Below are 21,977 nucleotides of genomic sequence, written 5' to 3' on the forward strand. Positions count from 1 at the left end.
CATGGTCTATCGAGCTCAGAGGAAACATTGACTTCCTGCACGTCCTTTTCTGTGCGTGCGTGTGTCGCCTCGCCTCGAGACGTACGGCGGAGGCCCCGGGGGTAGATCTTCCACGACTTGCGAGGGTGGCAGCAAAGGCGAACGCGACGAAGATACGGACGTCCACCCCGATCGTCCCAAGTCAAGGCATGCTCAACGCTGCTTGCCCGCCATTCCATGCCAGAACCAAAATGACCCACGAGCCTGTACGGCTGCGACTGCTCTACGTTAGCATTGCGCTGTCTGAAAGTCAAGTGAGAAATCTGGACCATTATCCTGCTCGCCGGCGGCCTAGCTGCCGCTCAGCGGCCTCCTCTCCCTCGAGCCGCCCCGCCGCTCGCCCCCGCTGCTGCTGCTGCTGTCGTATCGTCGATCATGCTTTTCGTCGTACGTCGTACTGAACAGCGACAGCCGGTCGTCGCAGCTGCGAGCCTCGGCATTCAGCCAACGAGCTCACTCACATTGCGGCTACTGGCGCTGAGAATTCTGCTGCCAAAAGCGTCCCTTTCGCTCTAGTCCTGAGCCCACTCGCCCGGATGTCGATTGTTGCGCCGAACAATTTTGGACGAGCTTCGAGCGTCTACCGTGGAGCGTGGAGCGTGGAGCGTGGAGCGGTGAGTTGAGTGAGCTTGGAGCGCAGCAGGGGCGCGGATCGGCCCTCGAGGTGTTAGTTTGAGGTGGCTGCGATGTGCCCCTTGAGCCTGCCGTGCATCAGCCCGCCGCCGCCCATATCTGCGCCTTTTCCCTGCGCCTACCTGCCCGCCAGGCCGCCCGCTCCGCTGAAAGATGCCGAAAGGCGGCAGAGCGTGCCGTCGACATCGACATTTCCTCGTAGAAGGCACGGGACGAGACCCGTGCCCAAGTGTTGATTGCAGCTGCGCGCGCCACTCGTTTGACCGCTCGACCGCCCACCCGCAAGCCCCGAGTCGAGGCCAGTCGCTACCGCCCGCCCCTGACCTGCTCGCCGGCGGCGTTTTGGAAGAGAGGAGCAGGGAGGAGACGGGGGCGCAAGCCTGAGAGGAGGCAGGGTGGCGGCGAAGAGGGAGAGCGGGAGGTTGGCTGACCTGGCCATCACACACACACACACCGCACGCCAAACAAAACCCTCGATTAGGTGGTGCCCATCCTCGTCCCACCTTCTTGCCCTTCCATCCATTCCTCTCCCCTCGCACACGTTACCTCTCTTTCACTTTCCTCTTCATCTCGCTGAGCTTAGCTCTATCTCTAGGCGTCACATCTATTCGCCACTACCACATCACAACACAGCTTCCTCCTCAGCGCTTCGTTGTGTATTTTGCCACCCAACACACCACATCACCCCACCCCTGACTCTCTTCCTTTCTTCACGATGCTCGCTTCCACCGGTCTCGCAGCCCTCGCCGTAGCTGGCTCCTTCTTCTCTGGTGCTTCGGCCCAGAACGTTCCCAAGTTCCAGTACGGCACCCCCAACGCCAACGCTCCCGGTGTCGTCGGCGCCAACTCCAATGGCCCCACCAACCCCAAGCAGCCTAGCCTCAACACCCCCATCAACCAGAGTGAGTGGCAGCAGCGATAGCTTGACTCATCGGCTCATCGTCACCGCATGCTGACTTGGCTGCTCTCAATTGATCTTTACTTCCGCAGCTTCGGAGGCCCGTCTTGCTTCGATCAACGCCGTCGATGACTGGTGCACCTTTGGTCCTCGTGAGCAGCAGGTGATTGGTGATGTCGAGGCGGAGACTGTTGCCTACTGCACCAAGCCCCGCAACAACGCTCGTGTCATTCCCGACGGCACCGTCACCTCGGTCCACTTCATCAAGACGCCCCTCTACGTCCAGGTCATGGCCAACGGTGACTTCACCAAGATCAACCTCGTCCCTGGCGACTACGGAGGAGAGCTTGACCCCCACGGTGCTACCAACAAGGGTAACCCCGTTGGTGGCAACGTCACCTCGAACATCTCGGGCAAGGACGTCTTCTACGAGGAGTGGATGAACTACATCTCGTACAACCAGATGTGCTTCCGTGTCTGCATCGCCGGCACCGATCAGGCGCCCACCTCGGCCGTCTGCCAGCACACCCTCGACGAGATGGGATGCCAGTTCGTCATGCCCGGCTCTTACACCGACAACGTCTTCGAGACGTGTGATGCCGACGTTGCCTACCCCCCTGGTCTTTACCCTCAGGGCGGTGGATACACCTCGACGTTCCAGCAGTACTACTCGTCGGTCTACACGGACCCCAACGGTGGTCTTCACACCTTCGTCAATGGCTCCCCTGACCAGGCTACCCCCACTGCCGCCTACTCGCTCCCCGCCTCGTCAAGCTGCAGCTCTGCTAGCTCCATCTCCAACGGCATTGCTAGCATCCAGCCCACGTCTTCGATGTCTTCGTCGTCGATGGCCACCTCGGCCTCTGGCTCTGGATCAAGCCGCGGCTCCTCGTCGACTGGTGCTGCCAACGCCGCCGCTAGCGGCTCCTCCAGCAGCTCGAGCGGTGGCTCCTCTGGCGCCGCTAGCCTCGCCCCCAACATGGTCGTAGGCAGCTTCGTCGCCGTCGTGGGTGGCCTTGTCGGCGCCGTCGTCATGCTCTAAGCAGTGGCTACGAAACAAACCACTTTAGCATCCTCACTCTCCTCACACGCCGAGGCCACATTCTACTCCTTTCATAGATGGACATTCAGCCAGATCCGCTTGCGAGCGGGCGAGCAGCGGCGGACTCACTTCGGCTTTCGCTCCCTCCGTCTGCGTTCTTTCGTCTTGCTCCCCCCTTTCTTTTCACGCATCGTCCAGCCTCGCTCGAGTATCTGTCTCTGCACTACCACCTCATTCACCCACTTTACTCTAGTCTCTGGGATTTGAAAGCATTCACGCCCACGCTCAAGCGGACATGCCCATCACTGGCCTCTTTCTTCTCTTCTATCCTGCCTTGTCAATACACTTTTCTCTGCTCTACTGAAGACCTCGAACGTGACAATGAGTGACTCGTCGTTAACCGGTCCCGACTCTCGTCACCTCGACGCCAGATCGAGACGCACGCCCTTCGTCTGCTCCGTCAGCCGTCACACGAGGAGAGCGTGCGCCTTTGCCCCGCCTTCAATTAATGCCAAGCTCCTCGTACCCTCAGACATCGCTCTTTCGCACCGTAAGCCGCCGCCACCTCGCTCGCCAATCGGCGTCCTCACGTTGATGGCAGGCGTCGCCGATGCGAAGGAAGCAGCACGTGTGCTCGCTGGCTCGTGCGTCGCCGAGGAGCGTGGACGAGGAGACCGAGTCTCCCTTCTCCTCCGCCTGAGAAGAAGCTGCGTTCAATCACGCACGCACGCACTTTACTCCACTGCGCTTCTCTCCGACGTCGAAATCGAAATCGCAATGGCGTCAGGCCGCTACTGACCAAGTGCTGCGCTATGAAGCATCCTCGTGCCTGAGTCGCCGCAAGGGCGTGCAGGAAAGCGATGAGACTACCGGTCTCGCAAGACGATATTCGCTGATCGGCGCTTTTCTCGCCGTATATGAAGGGCTTAGAATGGATTGTTCTTTCATGCTCTCCCCTCCCTCATCCTCAACAACATGCGTGCCTCAACCACCGGACTGTTGGCTGCGGTCACGGCCGCCTTCATGGCTGCTTCGGCCGCGGCGCTGCCTCAGCACCATCTGACTGCCCGAGCGGGCACTGCCTCATCGTCGAGCAGTGCTGCCTCAGCCACGTCGACCGCTTCTTCGGACAACGTTGGTACGACCAGCCTCGACGGCAAGGAGTTTGTGAATCATGGGCTCGTTGCCTTTGGCCGCATCTCAGCCGCTGACGTCGACTCCTTCGGCGAGTCAATCGGCGGCGTTGGCTCAGCCATCGCCCTCGAGTCATTCTCAAAGAAGGCAGACGGCTCCTTCTCTGGCTCAATCCGCCTGCAACCTGATCGTGGCCACAATCAGGGAGGCGCGGCCACGAGCGACTACCGGGCTCGCTCGCACCTCTACGATCTGGCCTTCACGCCACTCGACAAGGCAGCCAAGACGCCTGCGAGCGAGAACTTCAAGCTGACCTATCGCAACACGCTCCTCTACAAGCAAGGCTCCAACTTTACCACTGGTCTCGACCCGGACCAGGTCAGGCAGGGTCAGCCTCCGTTGCCAGTGGCCAGCTACGATAATCATGTCACATTCGATACCGAAGGTCTCGTTGACGTTGGCCCCGTACTTATTGTGAGCGACGAGTACGGCCCCTACATTTACGCCATCGAAAAGGCCAGCGGCCGCGTCTTTGCGACTTTGGCCCCTCCCGCAGCAATCGTTCCTATGAGGGACGGCAAGACAAACTTCACTGCCCTCTCCAACCCCACGACGGGGCGTACGGCCAACCAAGGCTTCGAAGGCCTCACGCTCGACCGTAGCAACGGGATGCTCTGGGCCCTCCTCCAGTCAGCCACGATTCAGGATGGGGGCTCAAGCAAGACGACGAACCGCTACTCTCGCCTGTTGGGCTGGGCTTACGATCCGACCAAGCCCTTCAACCTTCAGCCCACCCTCAAGGAAGAGTACGTCGTCCAGCTCCCTGCCTCTGGGAAGGGCAACACCCGAGCCAGCTCCGAGCTGCACATTGTTGGGGACGGAGTCTTCCTTGTCCTCGCCCGCGACGGCAATGGGTTTGGAGACAACACAGCTCAGACGACGTACAAGCAGGCGGCTCTGGTCTCTACCAAGGAAGACAATCCCACGAACATCGCAGGAACAAAGTACGACCAGCCCCAGAACCCAGTCAGCCCTGGAGGGAACCTCGTTGCGGGCATCACGCCGGCGGTCGTGCACGACTTCGTCGATCTGAGGGCTACGGACCAACTTTCCAAGTTCGGTCTACGCAACGATGGGGCTTTTGATCAGAATCTCATCGCGAGCAAGCTCGAGTCCCTCGCCCTCGCCTCGGTCGGGGACAAGCAGAGCCCGGATGACTACTTCTTGTTTGTGGTGAGCGACAATGACTTTGTCACGCTTGACGGAAAGCAGGCTGGACAGATCAACGGAACTGGTGCCTACGTGCTGGCCTCGTACCAGGACCCGTACGCCCAGCAGCATGGGTCTGGGGACACGCAGGCCTTTGTCTACCGCGTGACCTTGCCTGGGTACCGGCAGCCAGCTTTCCTTGGCCCAAACTAAGGATCGTGCCGCAATCTTAGCGCAACCTCCCATGCTACTTATCGCCTCGCAATACAGTACCATTGCTCCAAGCCGTGACGGCCTACAGCGTTGCGTGTGAAGCCATTGCAGTTGAGATATTACTGAGACAAGTGCATGACAAGCAGGGTATCGAGCGAGCAATGTATCGAAGTAATCCGCCTCGTCTATAAATCTCCAGCGAGTCGTCACTGCTCGCTCATCGCCTTTCACAGCTCCCCTTCCCTTTCTCTCCTAGCACGTGTTTCCTCCTCCGCCCTCCTCCCTCCTGCCCCTTCCCACAACAAGTCGAGGCAGAACTCGTAATTGCTCGGCGAATGATCCCTAAACAGACTGCGCGAGAAGATCGGCTCAGAGAAGCGCTCCTGCACCTTAGGGCAGCTGCGGAGGATGACGCGATGTGCCGTCGTGCTCGTTGCGGCGGTGGTGCCGGAAGAAGACGAGGAAGCGCTGACGTAGACTTGGAACGTCTCTGCCACATACACCTCGCCCGGAGGATAAAGCTTGTCGTTCGAGGCATGGGCGCGCATCGTCTTGATGAGGGACCAGAGCCAGTCGGAAGTCTCGTCATCGTCAGCAGCGATGTCTCCGTCCTCCGCGCTGGCCTTGGAGTAGCGTCGGTACGGATCCTTGTAGCTGAGGTCGTTTGCCTTGTTGTGCGTGTGGCCGCGCTGAAGCTCGGAAACATCGAAGACTTGGGAGCGCTCCGAGCGGGGAAGAGGGGTGGCGAGACCTTCTCCCTCTCCGGCAGCGACGCCTAACAGGCCTGGAGCGTCATTGACACCATTCAGATGCGCGGTGCTCGAGTTCGCACCCTCGGCCTTCCTTCTCCTTTGGTAGAGCCCGATGGTCCTCCCGAGGATCTCCGTTGCCCCTTCTCCTGTGGCCTGTTCTAGCACAACACCGATGTCCCGCATATCGCGCACCAGTCCGAGGGAGAAGCAGGGGACTACGTCGTTGCCGTGGACCATGGATGTGACGAGACCACGTAGCGAGGCAGAGAGGTCCGCATCCGTTACGGCAGCAGGTCCGTACGTAAAGGAGTGGATGGGGCGACCGGCGGGGAGGCCCGAGGAGACGGAGGTGACAAAGGCCGTTCTGATGGGTGGGTGAGGAGAATTGACCTCTGGGGAAGAAGAGAACGTCTCCGACGGTGTGGCCCACTGCATCGCGAGCAAAGCGGCAACACCACCGCCCAAACTGTGTCCGACCGTCACAAGGCCGTAGGTAGGGTTACGCTCCAGGCACTCCCTGAGAGTAGTCTTGAGCGTCCCCTTGTTCGTCGCCAGGCGCCTTGACGACTCCCAAATGCCGCCATGCACGTAGCCCTCCCCAGCTTCGCACGTCACCTGCTCGTAGTCGCATGTGAGGTCTACTAGCACGTCGGACAAACCCAGTGTTCCCCTGCAAGCAAGTACGACCGCTTCGCTCTCATGATCCACGACCACAAAGTTGACAATCGGCGTCAAGCGGTGCGAGTGGAAGAAAGCCTGCTCACCAACCGCGTCCGCGCAGTAGCTCGAAAGAGCTACGTCGTGCACATGGACGCCGACGTGATGCGCAAAGGCCCAGACATTGGCGTGCGTGTTGGGCGTGTTGCGGAACATGTAGGGCTCGGAAGGGCGGGAGAGGCCAAGAATGTTGAGAAAGTGGACTCCATAACAGGCTGAGGCGAACCGACCAAATCGGTGTAGGTTGTGAATCAGGGGACGGCGAGGGAAAGAGCAGGATGCCTCTGCTTGCGGAGTGGCGGTGGTGGCAGAAGGGTCTTCCTTGATCTGGGAATGCAGGTGTTGGCGAGTGGCGTAAGAGCGCATCGAGGAGATGGACAACGCGCGGCTGCGTCTTGAGTCTAGGCGAGATGATGATCGCGGTGGGAGCGACTCCTTTGGCACGTCCAGGGCAGGCTTCTGGGCCGCGACTGCAGGCATCTGACTCTCCACCTCCTCGATGCGTGGTGAGGTATCCAGCCTATCCTCGTCGACATCGGTCCGCACCATCGTTGTTTTCGTCAACCTCTTCTGGACCTGCTTGAGAACAACACGCATTCTCTGCTTCGAACCGGCCGGATCGTCGATCGAGCTTTGAAGTGAGAGGGCTGCAGCAAGGGATTTCTTAAGACGAGGCGCAGAACCATTGGGGGCGCTGGGCAGATTTGACGACGAGCTGTCGACGCTGCTCGGTAGACTTTGGTCTGGATCGAAATCGCTGCTGCTATTGCCATGATGTTGCTCACGCGTCGTGGCGATCTCCGTCCATTCTTGCTCGTCTTGCTTGACGTGCTCCGTGCGTCCATTCGAGAAGATTGAGTCCGTCTCGAAGCCCTTGCTTGTCATGGTCACGTCCCGATCCGTGGTGCGCTCACCGCCGCGTCGAAGGCCGAAGCGTGAGACTGGCGTGGCGAGCTTCTGGAACGGATTTTTTAGCCGCCTCGGAACTTTCCTCTTGCGTGGCAAGGTCACCAGCGGCGTCTGCATCGCTGACTCGATCTGCTGCTCTTCGCCATCTGCCTCACGCTCGACCGTTGTCTCCGTGACCGTCTCTGTAATCTCAGTCGTCTCGGTCACAATTTCCCAGATGGTCTGCCTTTGCGTAGTCCCCTGTCGACGCCTGACTACCTGTTTGATCTCCCGATCGTCCGCCTCATCCCGGCTGATGACGACGCCGCGATTGAGGTCCTCGTCGTCGTATTGGGAGAGCTTGTGACGGAGAGTTGTGGGCAGATCTTCTTCCGCATTGAGTTGGGAGATGCTGATTTTCTTGCCTGGACTCGAAGACCCACACGTGCTTGGCTCGCCATCGCCATCTTCGTCTCCGCAATAGTAGTCGAGCCCCTGGATCAACTGCGAGCTTGCAGACGAGCTGGAAGGTAAGCCTGGCGCTGGCCATGCCGAGTTGCTGGAGTCTGAAGAGTTGACATCTGTCAGGCACGAGCTGTGGCTCCTCGGACGGATCGTCGATGTTGATGGCTGATCCTGCGACGACGATGAGCCCGTCGACATCGTCACCTCATCCAGGCCAGGTATGGAGGTCGAGGCTGCGATCGATCGTCGAATGCTGCGCGAGCGTGGGAGGATGCTCTTGGACGGAGGCAACGCAGCAATGGTGTTGTCGACCGTGGTGGGTTGAAACTTGCCAGGTCCCACAATCATCGACCTCCAAGTCTGCGTTTCCGCCTCGCCCAGGACGGTACAGTCGTAGATGACTTTCATCTTGTGCTGCTTTGCCGTCCTCCGATGCGTCGCCGCCCGCACAACAGCGAATGTTGTCAAGGCCCGAGTGATGGCGGCAAATGTCTTGACTGTATTGATTGCCACGCCCCCTCCGTCTCCACGATCACTCTCGCGTTTCACGAGCTCGATGAATTTGGAAAGAGCGCGGGACGTCTCGTTGCTGCCGAAGACGCCGTCTATCAGCCGGACACTCTCTTCTGCTACGGCCACGCCCGTCTTGATACTATCTTGGACGAGGCAGAGCCCAGACATGGCCATGAGTTCTGTCATTGTGAGGGTGTGGTGAACGACGTAGATGCCCGCAGCCGTGTAGCGGTCCAGAATGGAGAGGAGGGCAGAGTTGAGTCCATCGGCTGGGCCGAGGAGCTTGTCGTCGTCCGAGCCAGGCGTAAGTGCATGCATGGTCCTGGCTGCGCCAATGGCGCCGATGAGTGCTCGTCGCGTGAGGCCCATGCCGATTCCTGTGCCGAACTTGGTAGCCTCGAGGATGACCTCCAGGAAGAAGGCCGTAGCTCGTAGCGAGACGCGAGCTACTATGCTGAGTCCAGTGATGGCCTCTGCAATGTGTGTAGGTAGGACTGTCTTGCCTACGGCGTATTGAACGAGGCCGAGATGCGCATTGAGGCTTCCAGCTGCTTGGTCGGGCAACGGGCCCGGCGACAGCGTCGGCTGCGCAGCCACAGCTACCGCGGACATGCTTGAGTCGTGATGATGCGGTGAAGTGGTGACAATTACGACTTCAAGGAGCGCGTACGTGGATCAATGCTGGTGTCGTTGCTGTGCGGCTGCAGCATCTCTTCGCCGGGCCGACAGTAGTGATCAGGGGTGAAGCCAGGAGGATAGAGAATGAGGGGAAGGGCAAGGGGAAAAGGGCCCCATTGAACCCCTGTGAAATTGACGTCGCGGCTCAATCTCGCTCGTGTTGGTTGAGCCTTGTTTGAGCGAGCCGACCGCGTCTGCAGGCGGTCAGACGGACTGCCGGGCGGACCGATTTGGCACGCAGCTTTGGCCCCCATCTTGCCTCTTCATTCGATCCATGAATGCGCCGGCAACGGCATTCTCATCATCAGCAGAGGATGCAAAACGACAAAATCAACGACAAGATGCGGACACACGCTTCAAGGCTGCCATAGACCACCTCACTGGCCTCTTGATCAGATGCGATGCTGCAGAGGAGCTAGCTTCGACATGGCAGGGCGCCCAGCTAGCTGATGGCGAGACAAACAAGGCGATGGGACTCCGCGATCTCAAGAGAATGCTCGACTCAGGTAGGCGAGTTGCGGCCGGAGCAGAGGGCTCGAGAGGAATACCAATGTGGCTGGTGGTGAGTATGTCTAGCTGGATGCGAGGGAGTAGTCGCTCATCTCTACCTCTTGACCTACGACAGATTCGAGCAGTCAAAGCCTCGTGGCACCAGGACGGCTCCTGGCCGATCCTAGGCATCGACGAAGAAGCGGCAGAAGATGCCCTTGCTTCTCTACCCCGATCTGTCCACGCAGCCTCGAAGCTTCTCCGCCCACCAGGCCACACTCGAGCGCAGATTCCACCTCGAGATCCGGAGGCAGAGCGTGGTCTTCCACCTCAGCGGCCAGACCCTGATCCTGAGGATGTCGTCAGGCGGTATGAAGAGCAAGGCGTCGACGTAGGGCCTGCGCCCAAGGGTGAGGGATTTGAACATTGGTGAGAGAGGAGCGCGAACAGGCCAGAGGAACCGTCGAGCATCTGTACATTACAAGCATACACAGTCATCAGTAGCGCGTCGGAGGGAGGGGAATAGCATGGGTACCCGAAACGAGATATACAATCATTAATCGAGATGATCTACTGGTATCAAGGCGGACCCATCGCGCAGCTGTTGGCCCCCGAGCCAGGCTCACGTAGCCGCAGAGGCCGACGCGCTGGAGTCGGGTTTGTCGTCCTTCGATGAGGCGAAGAGGTTTTTGAAGGCCTGGCTCAGCTTGCCTCCTTCGTGAGTCTCCTTGCTTGCCTTCGCGCTGTCGCCGTGACCGTGGCCGTGGCCGCTGCGGAGGCGCTCAAGCAAGGTCTGTCCCCTATCCCTCTCGACCTCCTCCTCTTGCTGCTGCTCTTTGGATGGGTTCTGGCTGTGACTCTCGCTCTGCCCATCCCCAGTGCCGGCCTGACCATTCTGCTGACCAGGGGTCCTATCAGCTCCCTTCGCCTTTCCCTCACCACCGCCGGCCGCCTCCTTCTCGCACTTCTCGGCCCTTTTACTAGTCAATTTGCTCACGACCGCTTTGCTCTTCCCCGCTGCGCCTTCCTTCTCCGTCTTTGCCTTCTTTGTCTTCTTTTTCTTCTTCGTCACCGACCCGTACGCCTCCATTCCCCTCAAAAGCAATAAGCTCTTCGAGAGAGTGACGTGATCGAGGTACACACCTTCCTGCTGGAGAAGAGTAATGAAGTGACGGAAGTGAGCAGTGCCTGCTCGATAGTGCCCGCTGAGTGGAGACAAGGAGGTGAGGGTGCCATCCTTTGCTTTGAGGAGACCGGCGGAGAGAACTCGCCCACCAAAGAGGAAGCTGGAGTGTTGAAATTTGCTGCAAAGACGCGGTGGGGTGACGATCAGTGTGAGCTCCATATGATCTGTCTTCTTCACGACGCCATACCACTCACCCCGTCTGCTTGATGCCAACGTACAGCTCTCCCCTCGCGTTAAGCACGTAGATCCACGTGTTGTTCTGCACCGTCTTCCTCAGCAAAGCATCCATGAACCCGGTCGAGCTGAGCAGACCCAGGCGTCGCTTCTTCTTGCTCATGTCAGCGCCATAGTGTTGCGCCTCCCTCTTCTCAGCCTCCTCTGCCTCCGAATCAGAGGAGAGCGACGAGGACGAGGCGGAACTCAACGACGAGACTGACCCTCCCTCCGCTCTACGTCGCTCTCTCTCCTCCTCCTGAATCCTCGCCTGCTCCTCTTGCTCCTCCGGCCCAAGCTCCACGATCCCCTGCCCATCTCCCAGGTCTTTGTGCTTTCCCCGCGTGGTATCCAGCGGCTTGCCATTGCGACGCCAGTAGAGCTTGCCGTCCTTGACGTCGACGATGTAGTTGCGGCGCTGGTCTGCGGTCAGATAGGTGATGCGCTCCGACTCCAAGCGCTCACGTGGGCAGTCATCTAGGTCCATGTCCTTGCCACCACCTTCGTCCAGCCAGACAAAGAAGTTTTCCTTTGTGTCTGATGAACTCCAGGCCGCGTGGTAGGGCTTGAGATTGGAGCCGTATCGGTCTGTGCGCCAAAGGGGCAGCATGTCAGCTCTTATCTCAGCCAGTCGCCCTTCGTGACTTGCTCACGCTTCTTGTCGACCATCTCCAGCCAGTACGCAGCCTCCATCGTCTTGGACAAGTCCTGCGCAGCTGACCCCCTGGTCCACCACTCGATCATCTTCAGGCCATGCTGGTTACGCTTCGCGATCGGCTTGACATTGTCGATCTTGCCATCTTCCTGCGCTCCAGGTACGTCACCGACCATTCCCTCTGACTTGGTCTTCTGCGGTGCGCCCTCTGCTGGGGCCGAGGACTCGCCGCTACCACTGGATCTGCCATCCTCGTGGATCGTGGGCCCGCCCTGCACCGGGCCATCAGTCCCGATAGGCCCGGCAGCCTTCGAGTCTGTGCCCCCATTCTTTTTTTCGCCTGAGCCACCGCAGCTTGGCGATCCTGCGATCTGTCCAACTAGGACGCCTCCTCTCTTCCAGCGATTGGCGGCGTCGCTCTTGCCTGTAGGTGTGCGGGGAGAAGATGGGTCAGTCCCACGTCAGCCAAGTCCCCCTCTGCATTTGACTCACCGCCTCCCTGCTTCTTTCCCAACTGCTGCTCCCTCGCATCATCTAACTTCATGTGATGAAAAGCCTCCTCCCATCTCGCACCGGCATCGAGCCCCATGCCTTGCAGCTCTCGCCTCGTCTTGTAGCCGCGATAGTTCCTCTGAATCAAGCTGGCGGCAGCGATCTCACGGTCGTCTGGCGACGAGGAGTTACTATTGCTGTTACCTTGAGCCACCTTGGATGCCTTGGCCGCCTCCTCCTTGCTGAGGCTAGGCCCTTCTCTTGAGCTGGCGTTATCGGTCATAATGGGCAAGTCGAGTCGAGTCGAGTCGGGGTATTGGAAAGTGGGTGAGGAAGGGTGGTCCCCTTGACCAAGCAACGCAGGTCCCTCGCAGAGCGCAGAGGATAGGACGTAAGGGTGGTGAGGGCTATGGTGATCGAGCTTGAGCTTGTAGATCGTACCGATGGAAGCGGCAACTCCAATGGTACAGAAGGAAGAGGGGACCGACGTCCTCTCAAGCCAAGGAGCGGCTGCACAGCAGCACAGGGCTAAATGACCGTCATCGACGACCTGACGCGCAGCTGCCCTCTCCGGCGGTAGCACCAATTTGGCAACAGGCGCGCCCGTCCGCCCTGACGCCTTGCCCCGCGAGTCCGGCACAGCCTCTGCAGCATGCAGCTTGGGCTCGTCTTGTCTCGGCATTGGGCGCCGTCCGACCGACACGAGCGATTCAGGGCAGGCGAGAACGATGCGTAGGCTGCCGGCGGCGCCGAAGTGTTGACGAGGCCACGCGACCCTAAGAGGGATGGCTGGAGACAGTGATGACGAAGGACCGATTTGTGTTACAGAAGGCGGTTGCCGAGTAAAGAGTACAGAGTGATAGTGAGAGCAAGAAGAATGAAGAGAGTCGATGTATAGGCGAGACAACGAGGGAAATCGAGATCGCGGAGGATATATCGAAGTGACGCGGGTGAGAGGGGAGGGGGAATTGAGGGCACGAGCAATCAGCCTATGCCGGGCCACGACGAGTTGACGCCTCCCGCAAAGCCATTGGGAAGCGCTTGTTGCTGCTGTTGACGCTGCTGCTGCTGCTGCTGTTGAAGATGCATTGGATTGATACCGCCCCCATTCGCCTGCTGACCGAGCAGAGAAGGGTTGATACCGCCGAGCATGGCTGGGTTGATGCCGCCGCCGCCCACGCCATTTTGCCAGGGTTGCCGTTGTTGCTGCTGACCGGAATGCTGCTGCTGCTGAGAAGCGCTCATGTTGCTCATCATGAAGCCCATGGCATCTGATGTGGCTGAATAGTTGCCGTTCCAACCTGTCATTGGACCACCTCCCATCTGGCCGCCTCCGTTGCCGCCGCTGCCATTGGCCTGGAGCTGCTGCTGTGCGAAGAGCTGCTGAAGATGGGCAGGGAGCTGAACGGGGTTGACGCCGCCCATGCCTCCACCGGTGATGCCATTGATCCCCGTACCATTGGCACCACGGAGCTGTTGCTGTTGCTGCGCCATCTGGGGATGAGGTTGCTGGGGCTGCTGCTGCTGGTGCTGTTGCTGAGCTTGCTGAGCCTGCTGCTGGAGCATTTGAAGCTGCTGAAAGTGCTGGTTCTGGCCATCCATGCCGCTGATCTGACCACCGAAGCTGCTTTGCGGGAAAGGAGTCTGCGAGGACGAGGACGAATGCATCCCGGCGCTGCCATTGCCTGGCGTTGCCGCGAAGGGATTCGTCACCTGCGTAGGTACGGCATGAGGCATCTCTGGCGTGGATGAATGTTGTTGATGCTGCTGCTGAGAATGACGCATCATTGCGCTCACGGGATTTCCAGCCAGGCCAGGGGAGGCTCGAGCAGCCTCGACTGACGAGATGCCGTTGTGGGACGACATGGCCGATGGTACGGGCGGAGGAGGCATGAAATCCGGGACGGGAGAAGCGTGAGTAGGGACAGGTGACGCAGCCGCTGTGCTAGCGTAAGATGAAGTGCGACCCCGCTGGAAGGGCGGCGCTGGTGAGCCTGACTGCTGAGGTGGTGCGCCTACTTGGGCGGCCTGCTGACTAGGTTGACGCTGGCGCTGTTGCTGGAGCGCAGCAATCTGCTGCATCTGAACGGGCAGCGGTAGGGCAGCGAACTGAGGGTTGCACTGTGGCGAGCGCAGATAGTTCTGCAGGAAGCGCCAAGTGCCGACGGCATTGGGTCCAAAGGCATTGATCAGCTGCTGAGCTTGCTGTGGCGAGAGGCCGGCAGTAGGTTGCTGGCCTTGTTGGGAGCCATTGCTCGGGCTTGAGTGGTGCTGCTGTGTTTGAGAGGACAGCGTTACGCCTGGACTCTGTCTTGAAGAAGGCGAGGAGTTTGAGGCAGGACCACCGGCCGAGCCATTCGCGAATGGGTTCGCGAAGCCAACAGACGAAGGGGCAGGCGAGCCGCTTGCGTGACGGGTGCCGTTCTGAGCAGCCGGACGCTTGTGCGATGGCTCATCGCTCGTTGAGCTGCTGTCGCGGCTACGCTTGCGGTCCATGGCTGGCGCCGGCGCCGCCAATGGAGCTGCTGATGCCGGCTGCGTAGCAGGCTGCTGTGGAGCCACCGGACGGGCGACTCCTTCGAAGAGCTTACTGAGCTGCATGTAGAGCTTCGGTAAAGTTGTATCAGGATCAAAACGTTGAAGAGCCTCTGCCATTGACGGATGTGGAAAGACGTCTGTTCGCGGCGGTGACGGCTGCTTGCGATTGGGTCCAGCAGAGCTTTCAGCGGCGCTGGCTAGATAGGCCAGGTTGGTCTGGAGGCGATGAGATACATCGCGGAAGAGGTCTGGCGAAGCCTCGCTGCTCTTTTGAAGGGCGACACAAAGCTTGATGAGCTCTTGGTTCACGAAGAGGAGGTGAGAAAGCCTTTGTTCGTCAAGGGAAGGCGTGTACGCAGGAGGCGTGGGTGCGGTCTCTGTTCGTCCATTCGTTTCCTTGTCAGCGCTCTTCTCTGCGGTGGACGATGTGCTACTCTGGCCCTGCCCATTCGTGGAAGTGGCTGGTGCTCCTTCTTTCTTTGCGACTGGAACCTGCGGTTGCTCCTCCTTCTTTGCGGGCGCGTCAGAGCTGTTCAAGTTGGTAGCTGGGGCTACTGCCTTCTTCTCATCCTCCTTGGGGTCGCCGACCGTCGGTAAAGGTGACTGGGTCACGGGCTCTGCGATGGGCTCTGACGTCGTCTTGAGCTCGGGATCAGCTTCCGCAGGGGGTACGGCTGATGGCAGAATAGCGGACGAAGAGGCTTCTGACGCTATGGGCGCACTTGAGGTCTGCGGCGCCGAGGGTTGTGACTTCTCTGGAGATGCCACCACGATTTGGTCTACGCGGGGAGGTGCTGAATGGGCTGAGTCTGCCTCGGATGTACTCGCTACGGACCCTGGGGCGTGTGATACGGGCGCTTTTATCTCTGTCTCTGCCTCTTGTGCCTTCGCTGCGGAGTCGCCAGCCTCCTTCGGCGCAGGGATGGTAGCATCCAGGACAGGCGGTACAGGCTGCTCGTCCAACGCTGAGCCATCAGCAACGTCCACTGAGTCCCCCGTGGTGCCAGCTTGAGCTTCGACCACCGATGTAGAGCCCTCGTCGACGCTATCAGCAATTGCGTGCTCCTCTCCTTTTTCCCCATCCTCTTGGCCTACTACTGGATCGACATTGAATCCTTGCGAGTCGGCTGCACCACTCTCGAGCGCAGCAGTAACAATGGTGTCCTTCGTTTCCTCCGGGGGTAGAGGCTCCGAATGTGAAGGCTGTGGCTCCGGAGGTGGGCTGGCCGTCGGAGGAAGAGGTTCTGCGATGGGCGCAGCTGAGCTTGATGGCTGCGCTTCTGACGATGACGGAAGCTGATCCTCTACGACGACTGATCCGACGTCTGATGGCTGCGAAGAACCTGCTACAGCACCGATATCGCTGCTGGCCGGATCCACAGGAGCTGACGTAGCCACTGGCTCCAGGCTCGATAACGAGGATGAGGGATCGGCAGCAGCTGCGGACGGAGTGAGAGCATGCGTGTCGGCTTGCGTTTGAGACGATGAGGATGAGGGTAGCTCAGTGAGGGACGATCCGGCTGCTACATCCTGCGGCTGCGTTGAGTCCACTCCATCAAGGGGACCGGCCTCAATTGAGACCGTCGAGGGGAGGAGAGAGGATGATGATGTTGTCTCGAGCGTCGGAAGGGCGTTGTCGTCGGCGGCCTGGTCGTCTGAGGCTGCCATGCGGTGATGAAGAATGAGAGGGGCTTACAAGGGCAATGCGGCGTTGAGCCGAGGTTACTTGATGCGGGGCAGCGGGGGGACAAAGGAGAGCCTATGTCGGGCGACGATAACGATGGCCGCTACGATTGGCGCAATTGGCGCGCGCAACTGTGGATTCAGTTGGAGCAATGAAGGGCCAGAGCGCTACTTGAACGCAACTTGCTTGGCGATGCGATGTCGATTAGTCGTCGACGAGCTCCGCGACCCACAGGAATGGGAAGCGGTTCGGATGCGATGCTGCGAGGCGACGATGATGCGACGCGATGACGACGTGAGAACGATACGCTCCTGATTGCCGTTGCCCGTCGATTAGACTTCTTCCTTCTCAGACTTCGATAAGCGGTCGGCGGGCTTCGTCGTAGACCAAGGCAGCCCGGTGTGGGAGGGGTGTGCGAGGGGAAGTGGGGTCGTCGTGTCGTGGGTTGAGCAGTGGAGACTGCGTGGTGCGTCGAGGGGAGATCGATCCCGACAGCCAGATTGGGACGCGGACACGACGGCGCAAAGAGGCGGAGACCGAGTGCGACAATGCCACAGGGCAAGGCGCGGCCAAGGGCAGCCAGCGAGCGTGGGACGACGGCGACGAAGACGAGACGCTCCTGGGCGCTGCCCTCTGGTGCCCCGCCCTCCCGTCCGCCCCGCCATTGGCCGAGAACAAGCCCACAGTCGCCGCCCCGACCGACCTTTCACCCGGAGCACAGGGCAGAGCCGGAGCAGACAACAATGAGTTCATTGGCCCCCTCCTAATTCATTGCCATCAGTCAACACCCACGCTAGCGCCATTTCTTTTGGCGGTCGTTTTGTTTGTTCTCACGAGTAAAAAGAGGGCCGGCCCGAGCGACCGAGTGACCGTAGCTTCGTCTCACTGTCCACCCGCTTCTCGACTGACATCGAGCTGACGATAGGGTGGAGCCGGCCTGTACTGACGCCCTCTGTGCCCTTCCTTCGACGCCCACTCGCAGCGCACATCAACGGAGGCCGGGTGCTTCGTTCACACCGTTCTCGCCTGAGCTGACTATGAAAATCAATGCCCGAGAGATTCATCCTCGAGAGGCGCAAGCGAAGGATCGTGTCCACCAGCTCGCCTTCTATTGCCCGCTCAGAGCGCTTTGCGGCCCTTCGATGGTTCTGTTTGTTCCTTCCTTGGGCGATGGCACCTTGCCCCGTTGGGCTACTCATGGTATTCCGCGCGAGGGCGACCACGACCGTTCGCCTGGGTCGGGGCTTCGATTGGAGGACTGTGACGCCGCCGTCGCCGTCAGACGTCGCCTTCTTCGATGCCGCCACTCACTCTCTCCATACGCGCTAGCACTGAAGCGACGGGCCGCCGCTCTTCTCACCTTGGTACCACGGCTCTCGTCTCTCGCTTTGGTCGTCGTGTGAAGCATTCATTGTTCTGCTATTGGGTCTAGCTGCGCCGTCGGTGAGAAACGTGCTCGAGGATAGGTAGCGCTCAAGCGAGTGCGCTCCGACAAGCAGGCAAGACGAGGTTAGGTTTGGAGCCAATGTCAACGCACCGGCGGTACGAGAGGGAGGGACCACCTGCGACGAGGATGTCCAGTAGCAGGACGCTAGCACCCCATTCACACACACCCAGGCCCTCGCTCAGCATGGCACCTTGCTCATCCTCACCTCTCTGACGTCTATTCCGTACACGCTCTTTCTTCCTTACCATCAACTTCCTGCACCTCTTACCCTCTACCCCCCCCCCCCTCCTCAACCTCCTTTGTGCTTCCCTCCCTCCCCTCTCTCTTTTCTCTAGCCCTTCCGTCACTCACATTCATTCATTTCGGGCAAAATGAGGATCGGCGTCGCTTTCGTCGTCCTCGCCCTCGCCTCCTCGCCACTGGGTGCCATCGCAGCCTCTGGCCCCGTCGCTCGTCTCGTATCTCCCTCTGCTGTGCTCACCAACCGTGACGCTGGAGCGACAAGCTTCACGCCACCCCACCTTGTCGACCGTGCACGAGAGCCATCTAGCTCTGAGTCAACGGAATCTTCCCAATCTTCCTCACAATCTTCCTCAAAGAAGGAAAGCAGCGACAGCAAGGGCGACGACGAGAGCTCCAGCCAATATCACTCCGAGTCGAGCTCAAGCAGCCAGCACTCCGAGTCAAGCTCACCGTCACATTCATCGGACTCTGGCGACCAATCTCCTTCCAAAACGTACGGCGCTTCTAGCTCGCGTCGCGAGCAGACCAGCCAGGCCGACAGCAGTCAGCGCCATTCAGAGACGAGCAGCCAGCGCTCGACTGAGGAGGAACGTACTACCCACCAGCGCACGTCTACGGCCGACCAGTCCACCTACTCGCGCGAAAGCGAGAGCACCAAAGAGGCCACATCGACGCGTGACGATTCCTACTCGACTGCTCGCAAGGATGCGAGCCGCACGAGGTCGTCCCCGTCAAGTACCGTGACCGCAGCGCCTGAGAGCACTACCTCCTCATCGGGACGTCACGGCGGACAAAGCAGTGATAATGGCGGTGACGACGCCGACTCCTCCACGTCTTCATCCTCGGGCAAAGGCGGAGGCGGCATTCTCGGCGGCCTCGGCGGGGGCGTCGGCGGCGCACTAGGTGGCGTTGGCTCCGTCGTAGGTGGTCCCGTAGGCTCGATCCTGGGAGGCGCCGGTGGTGCAGTCAGCGATGCCGGTCATGACTTGGACAGTGCCATCTCTGGAGTCTTTCGCCCTTCGACCGCATCGCCCACCGCTACATTCTCTCACGATTATGATGGAGGCCACGGCCACCACGACTCGACGGTGACAAGCGCGCCAGGGTCGCAGCAGACAGGCGGCTACGGCAATGGCGGTCAGGGCAACGGCTACGGCAATGGTGGTCAGGGCAACGGCTACGGCAATGGTGGACATGGTCTCGATGGCGGCGATGGCGGTGACAGTGGCGATGGCTCATCGTCAGGCTCATCGTCGTCTTCTGGACACCACGGTAACGATGGTATTCTGGGCGGTCTTGGCGACGGTGTTGGCGGCGTTGTGTCCGGGCTTGGCGGCGTTGTCGGCGGCCCAGTCTCAGCCGTTGGCGGTGGCGTCGGAGGAGTGGCTAGCGACGCCGGCCATGACCTCGGCAGTGGACTGGGTTGGCACTCCAGTACGTCCAGCTCGTACGATCCTTCGTCGACGGGTAGTTCGGGCAACGGCCACAATCAGGGCAACGGATATGGATATGGCAATGGCAGCGATAATGGCCAAGGCGACGGAGACGATCACGGTCACAATGGAGGAGGAGGTATCTGGGGCGGCTTGACGAGCATCCTGGGCGGCGGTGGCGGTAATGGTGACTACAGCTCGTCATACTCGGCCACACCAACCTCGACTCAGAACAGCGACAATGGCGGCGGGGGCGGTATCTTCGGTGGCGTCACGAGCATCCTTGGCGGTGCAACGAGCGTCGCAGGAGGTTTCACCAGTCCTTTCGGCGGAGGCAACAACCAGCCGTCAAGCACTGCAACGTACAGCCAGTCAAGCGATAATTATACGCCCTCTTACTCGGCCTCGAGCGCACCTACGAGCCAGCCTACATACAGCTACCAGTACAGCGAGACTGAGGACCATCAACCTTCCTCCATCGTCTTTTCACAAGCTACTCAAACTGAACAGCGTCCCACTACTACTTTCGACTCGGCGCTGTCTACTTCTGACTCTACGCCCACGCCAACCAGCACTGACAAGCCTTACTGGTACGCTCCCACATCCGCCCTTTATGTGCCTGGGCTTGGAGCACCTAATGCTACCTCTTCTTCGACTTCCGCCTCCGACGCCGCGTCCTCTACGGCTTCATCTCCTTCTTCCACCGCCTCAGCCGACGCAGAGTCGTGGCCCTCTGCTATCTTGCCTGGCATGGACAGCCCTGCCCAGCCTCCCGGCACAGAGACGGTTTCAGTTCTGTTCAAGCCGGCGATGAAATGGACTTGGATGATCAAGAACCCCGACACGACGGCGCAGATCCTCGCTTTCATGCCTGAGCTCTTCGCTCAGGCCACAGGAGGTCAACCCAGCGACACGACGCTCATCAGGCTCGAGTCGTGGAGTGAGCCTGCCTCGTCTAGCCGTCGTCGCCGCGACACCCCCGACACGGGTACGACCAAGGACGCTGATGCTCGAACGCTTTTCGTTGCCTACTACCCGTCGCGCCTCGTGCCTAAGCTGCAGGCTGCCATCGCGGACACTTCCAGCCCCTTCTACACGAGCAGCACCGCAACCAACCCCGCAGCTAAGGAGCTAGCCGCAGCTGTCGACTCGAAGTGGGACATTCTCAGCAAGGTCCCCGGCGCGGACACGTCTTCTAGTACCAGCAGCGGGCAAGGCTCTGATTCGTCCGCGCCCAAGAACTCTGGCAAAGGGAACGCCTCGCAGAGCAATGGAGGCAAGAACAACACGCTCCGCAACGTCCTCGTCTCCATCGCCGCCGCCCTTGTCGCGTGCATCATTGGCCTGCTCGTGTACCGCTTCTACCGCTCGAAGCGTAAGGCCCGTGCCGCTCTCATCCGTCACGCCTCGCAGTCTCGCTCTCGTCATCATCGCTCTCAGGACGGTGGCCTGCGCGAGACGTGGGCCCCTTCCTTCGATGAGCAGCGCACGGCCATGCATGGCCAGTATGGCGAGCAAGGTCTCACGGAAACGTGGGCCTTCCATGATGATGAGGAGGAAGGAGGCGAGGGGCCACACCGCGTCACCCGTCCGGAGATGACTCAACGCTCTCGCTCTTACTCTGACTCGCCGTACCAGGATGTGCTCGTCAGCAGGAGCGGCAGTGGGAGCGGCTTCGGTGACCCCTTCGTTGACGCTTACGGTATCTCGACCAACCGCGCTTCGAGAGAGACAGAACGTAATGCGCAACGTCACCAGCGCCACCAGTCGTACGCGTCTCGCTCCGGCAGTGGTAGCGGTAGCGGCAGCCACAGCGGTAATGGCAGCCGTAGCCCCTCCTCCCCCACCGGGTCAGGCTCAGACGGATCCCGCAACTCGGTCCGCTCCAACGAGACGACGATGACTGAAGCAGAGCGTATCCGTCAAGAGTACTTCGCTCGCGGAGGAGAGGATGTCGAAGGCTCTCCTTTCGCTTCTTCGGCAGACGACTATGCTGGCAGCTCCTATGGACACGGAAGCGCCGCGCCTGCTATGCAGCAGGTAGGAGGCAGCTCGCTGTCCAGCCATCAAAGACTGTACTCTGCCACTGCCCCTCAGGGTCAGCAACAGCAGCAGCAGCCGCGATGGGCTAGGAGGTCAAGCAGCAGAGACAGCTTCAGGTCTAAGCGCATCTCCCAACCTGAGATGGTTGGAAATTCCCTCTTCCTCGAATAGACCGCCAAGCCCGTATTGAACACTTTCCGTAGCTTTCCGCGTCTTCCGTACACTGTCTTTACCTCGAAGCTCGACCGCCTATCTTTCTCTTCATTTCAGGGGCGCTCTCGGCCCTTCATACCCGTGGCATGCTGAGTCGCCAAGCCTCGCTGCCTTTTTCATAGTCCATTCCTTCATCTGTCTTCACCACGCCAGGACTCAC

At 60.0% G+C, this 21,977-nt stretch overlaps 8 protein-coding genes across 8 annotated transcripts; 4 read left to right on the forward strand and 4 right to left on the reverse strand.

The window, feature by feature from the left end:
• The first annotated feature begins 1,291 nt into the window (after positions 1 to 1,291).
• BDZ90DRAFT_19170 (hypothetical protein) lies at positions 1,292 to 2,803 on the forward strand. Its single transcript, XM_025503874.1, has 2 exons — positions 1,292 to 1,574; positions 1,663 to 2,803. Exons 1-2 carry the CDS (start codon positions 1,388 to 1,390, stop codon positions 2,610 to 2,612), a joined length of 1,137 nt encoding a protein of 378 aa, XP_025365244.1. The 5' UTR covers positions 1,292 to 1,387; the 3' UTR covers positions 2,613 to 2,803.
• Positions 2,804 to 3,344: 541 nt separating this feature from the next.
• On the forward strand, positions 3,345 to 5,367 carry BDZ90DRAFT_229646 (hypothetical protein). The gene has a single exon (XM_025505153.1). The coding sequence runs from the start codon at positions 3,588 to 3,590 to the stop codon at positions 5,166 to 5,168; it is 1,581 nt and encodes a 526-aa protein (XP_025365245.1). The 5' UTR covers positions 3,345 to 3,587; the 3' UTR covers positions 5,169 to 5,367.
• A 118-nt stretch (positions 5,368 to 5,485) lies between these two features.
• Positions 5,486 to 9,001, reverse strand: BDZ90DRAFT_213203 (alpha/beta-hydrolase; the record flags this gene model as incomplete). Its single annotated transcript, XM_025504161.1, has 5 exons — positions 5,486 to 5,597; positions 5,655 to 5,772; positions 6,001 to 6,284; positions 6,330 to 6,954; positions 8,380 to 9,001. Coding segments are annotated over 5 exons (1,761 nt in total), but the record flags the coding sequence as incomplete, so codon positions are not given.
• A 634-nt stretch (positions 9,002 to 9,635) lies between these two features.
• BDZ90DRAFT_229648 (hypothetical protein) lies at positions 9,636 to 10,255 on the forward strand. Its single transcript, XM_025505154.1, has one exon. It carries the CDS (start codon positions 9,651 to 9,653, stop codon positions 10,101 to 10,103), a length of 453 nt encoding a protein of 150 aa, XP_025365247.1. The 5' UTR covers positions 9,636 to 9,650; the 3' UTR covers positions 10,104 to 10,255.
• A 1,079-nt stretch (positions 10,256 to 11,334) lies between these two features.
• On the reverse strand, positions 11,335 to 13,049 carry BDZ90DRAFT_19400 (hypothetical protein). Its single transcript, XM_025503896.1, has 2 exons — positions 12,217 to 13,049; positions 11,335 to 12,148 (listed from the first exon to the last, which is right to left on the reverse strand). The coding sequence occupies exons 1-2, from the start codon at positions 12,896 to 12,898 to the stop codon at positions 11,688 to 11,690; spliced, it is 1,143 nt and encodes a 380-aa protein (XP_025365248.1). The 5' UTR covers positions 12,899 to 13,049; the 3' UTR covers positions 11,335 to 11,687.
• A 151-nt stretch (positions 13,050 to 13,200) lies between these two features.
• On the reverse strand, positions 13,201 to 16,422 carry BDZ90DRAFT_257710 (hypothetical protein; the record flags this gene model as incomplete). Its single annotated transcript, XM_025507983.1, has 1 exon — positions 13,201 to 16,422. One exon carries the CDS (start codon positions 16,420 to 16,422, stop codon positions 13,201 to 13,203), a length of 3,222 nt encoding a protein of 1,073 aa, XP_025365249.1.
• Positions 16,423 to 16,604: 182 nt separating this feature from the next.
• BDZ90DRAFT_19398 (hypothetical protein) lies at positions 16,605 to 17,338 on the reverse strand. Its single transcript, XM_025503895.1, has one exon. It carries the CDS (start codon positions 17,189 to 17,191, stop codon positions 16,787 to 16,789), a length of 405 nt encoding a protein of 134 aa, XP_025365250.1. The 5' UTR covers positions 17,192 to 17,338; the 3' UTR covers positions 16,605 to 16,786.
• A 918-nt stretch (positions 17,339 to 18,256) lies between these two features.
• BDZ90DRAFT_225380 (hypothetical protein) lies at positions 18,257 to 21,775 on the forward strand (the record flags this gene model as incomplete). Its single annotated transcript, XM_025504667.1, has 1 exon — positions 18,257 to 21,775. The coding sequence occupies one exon, from the start codon at positions 18,257 to 18,259 to the stop codon at positions 21,773 to 21,775; it is 3,519 nt and encodes a 1,172-aa protein (XP_025365251.1).
• Positions 21,776 to 21,977: the final 202 nt, after the last annotated feature.

Source organism: Jaminaea rosea (assembly GCF_003144245.1).
Source record: "Jaminaea rosea strain MCA 5214 unplaced genomic scaffold BDZ90scaffold_1, whole genome shotgun sequence".
In the NCBI taxonomy this organism is placed as follows: Eukaryota; Fungi; Basidiomycota; class Exobasidiomycetes; order Microstromatales; genus Jaminaea; species Jaminaea rosea.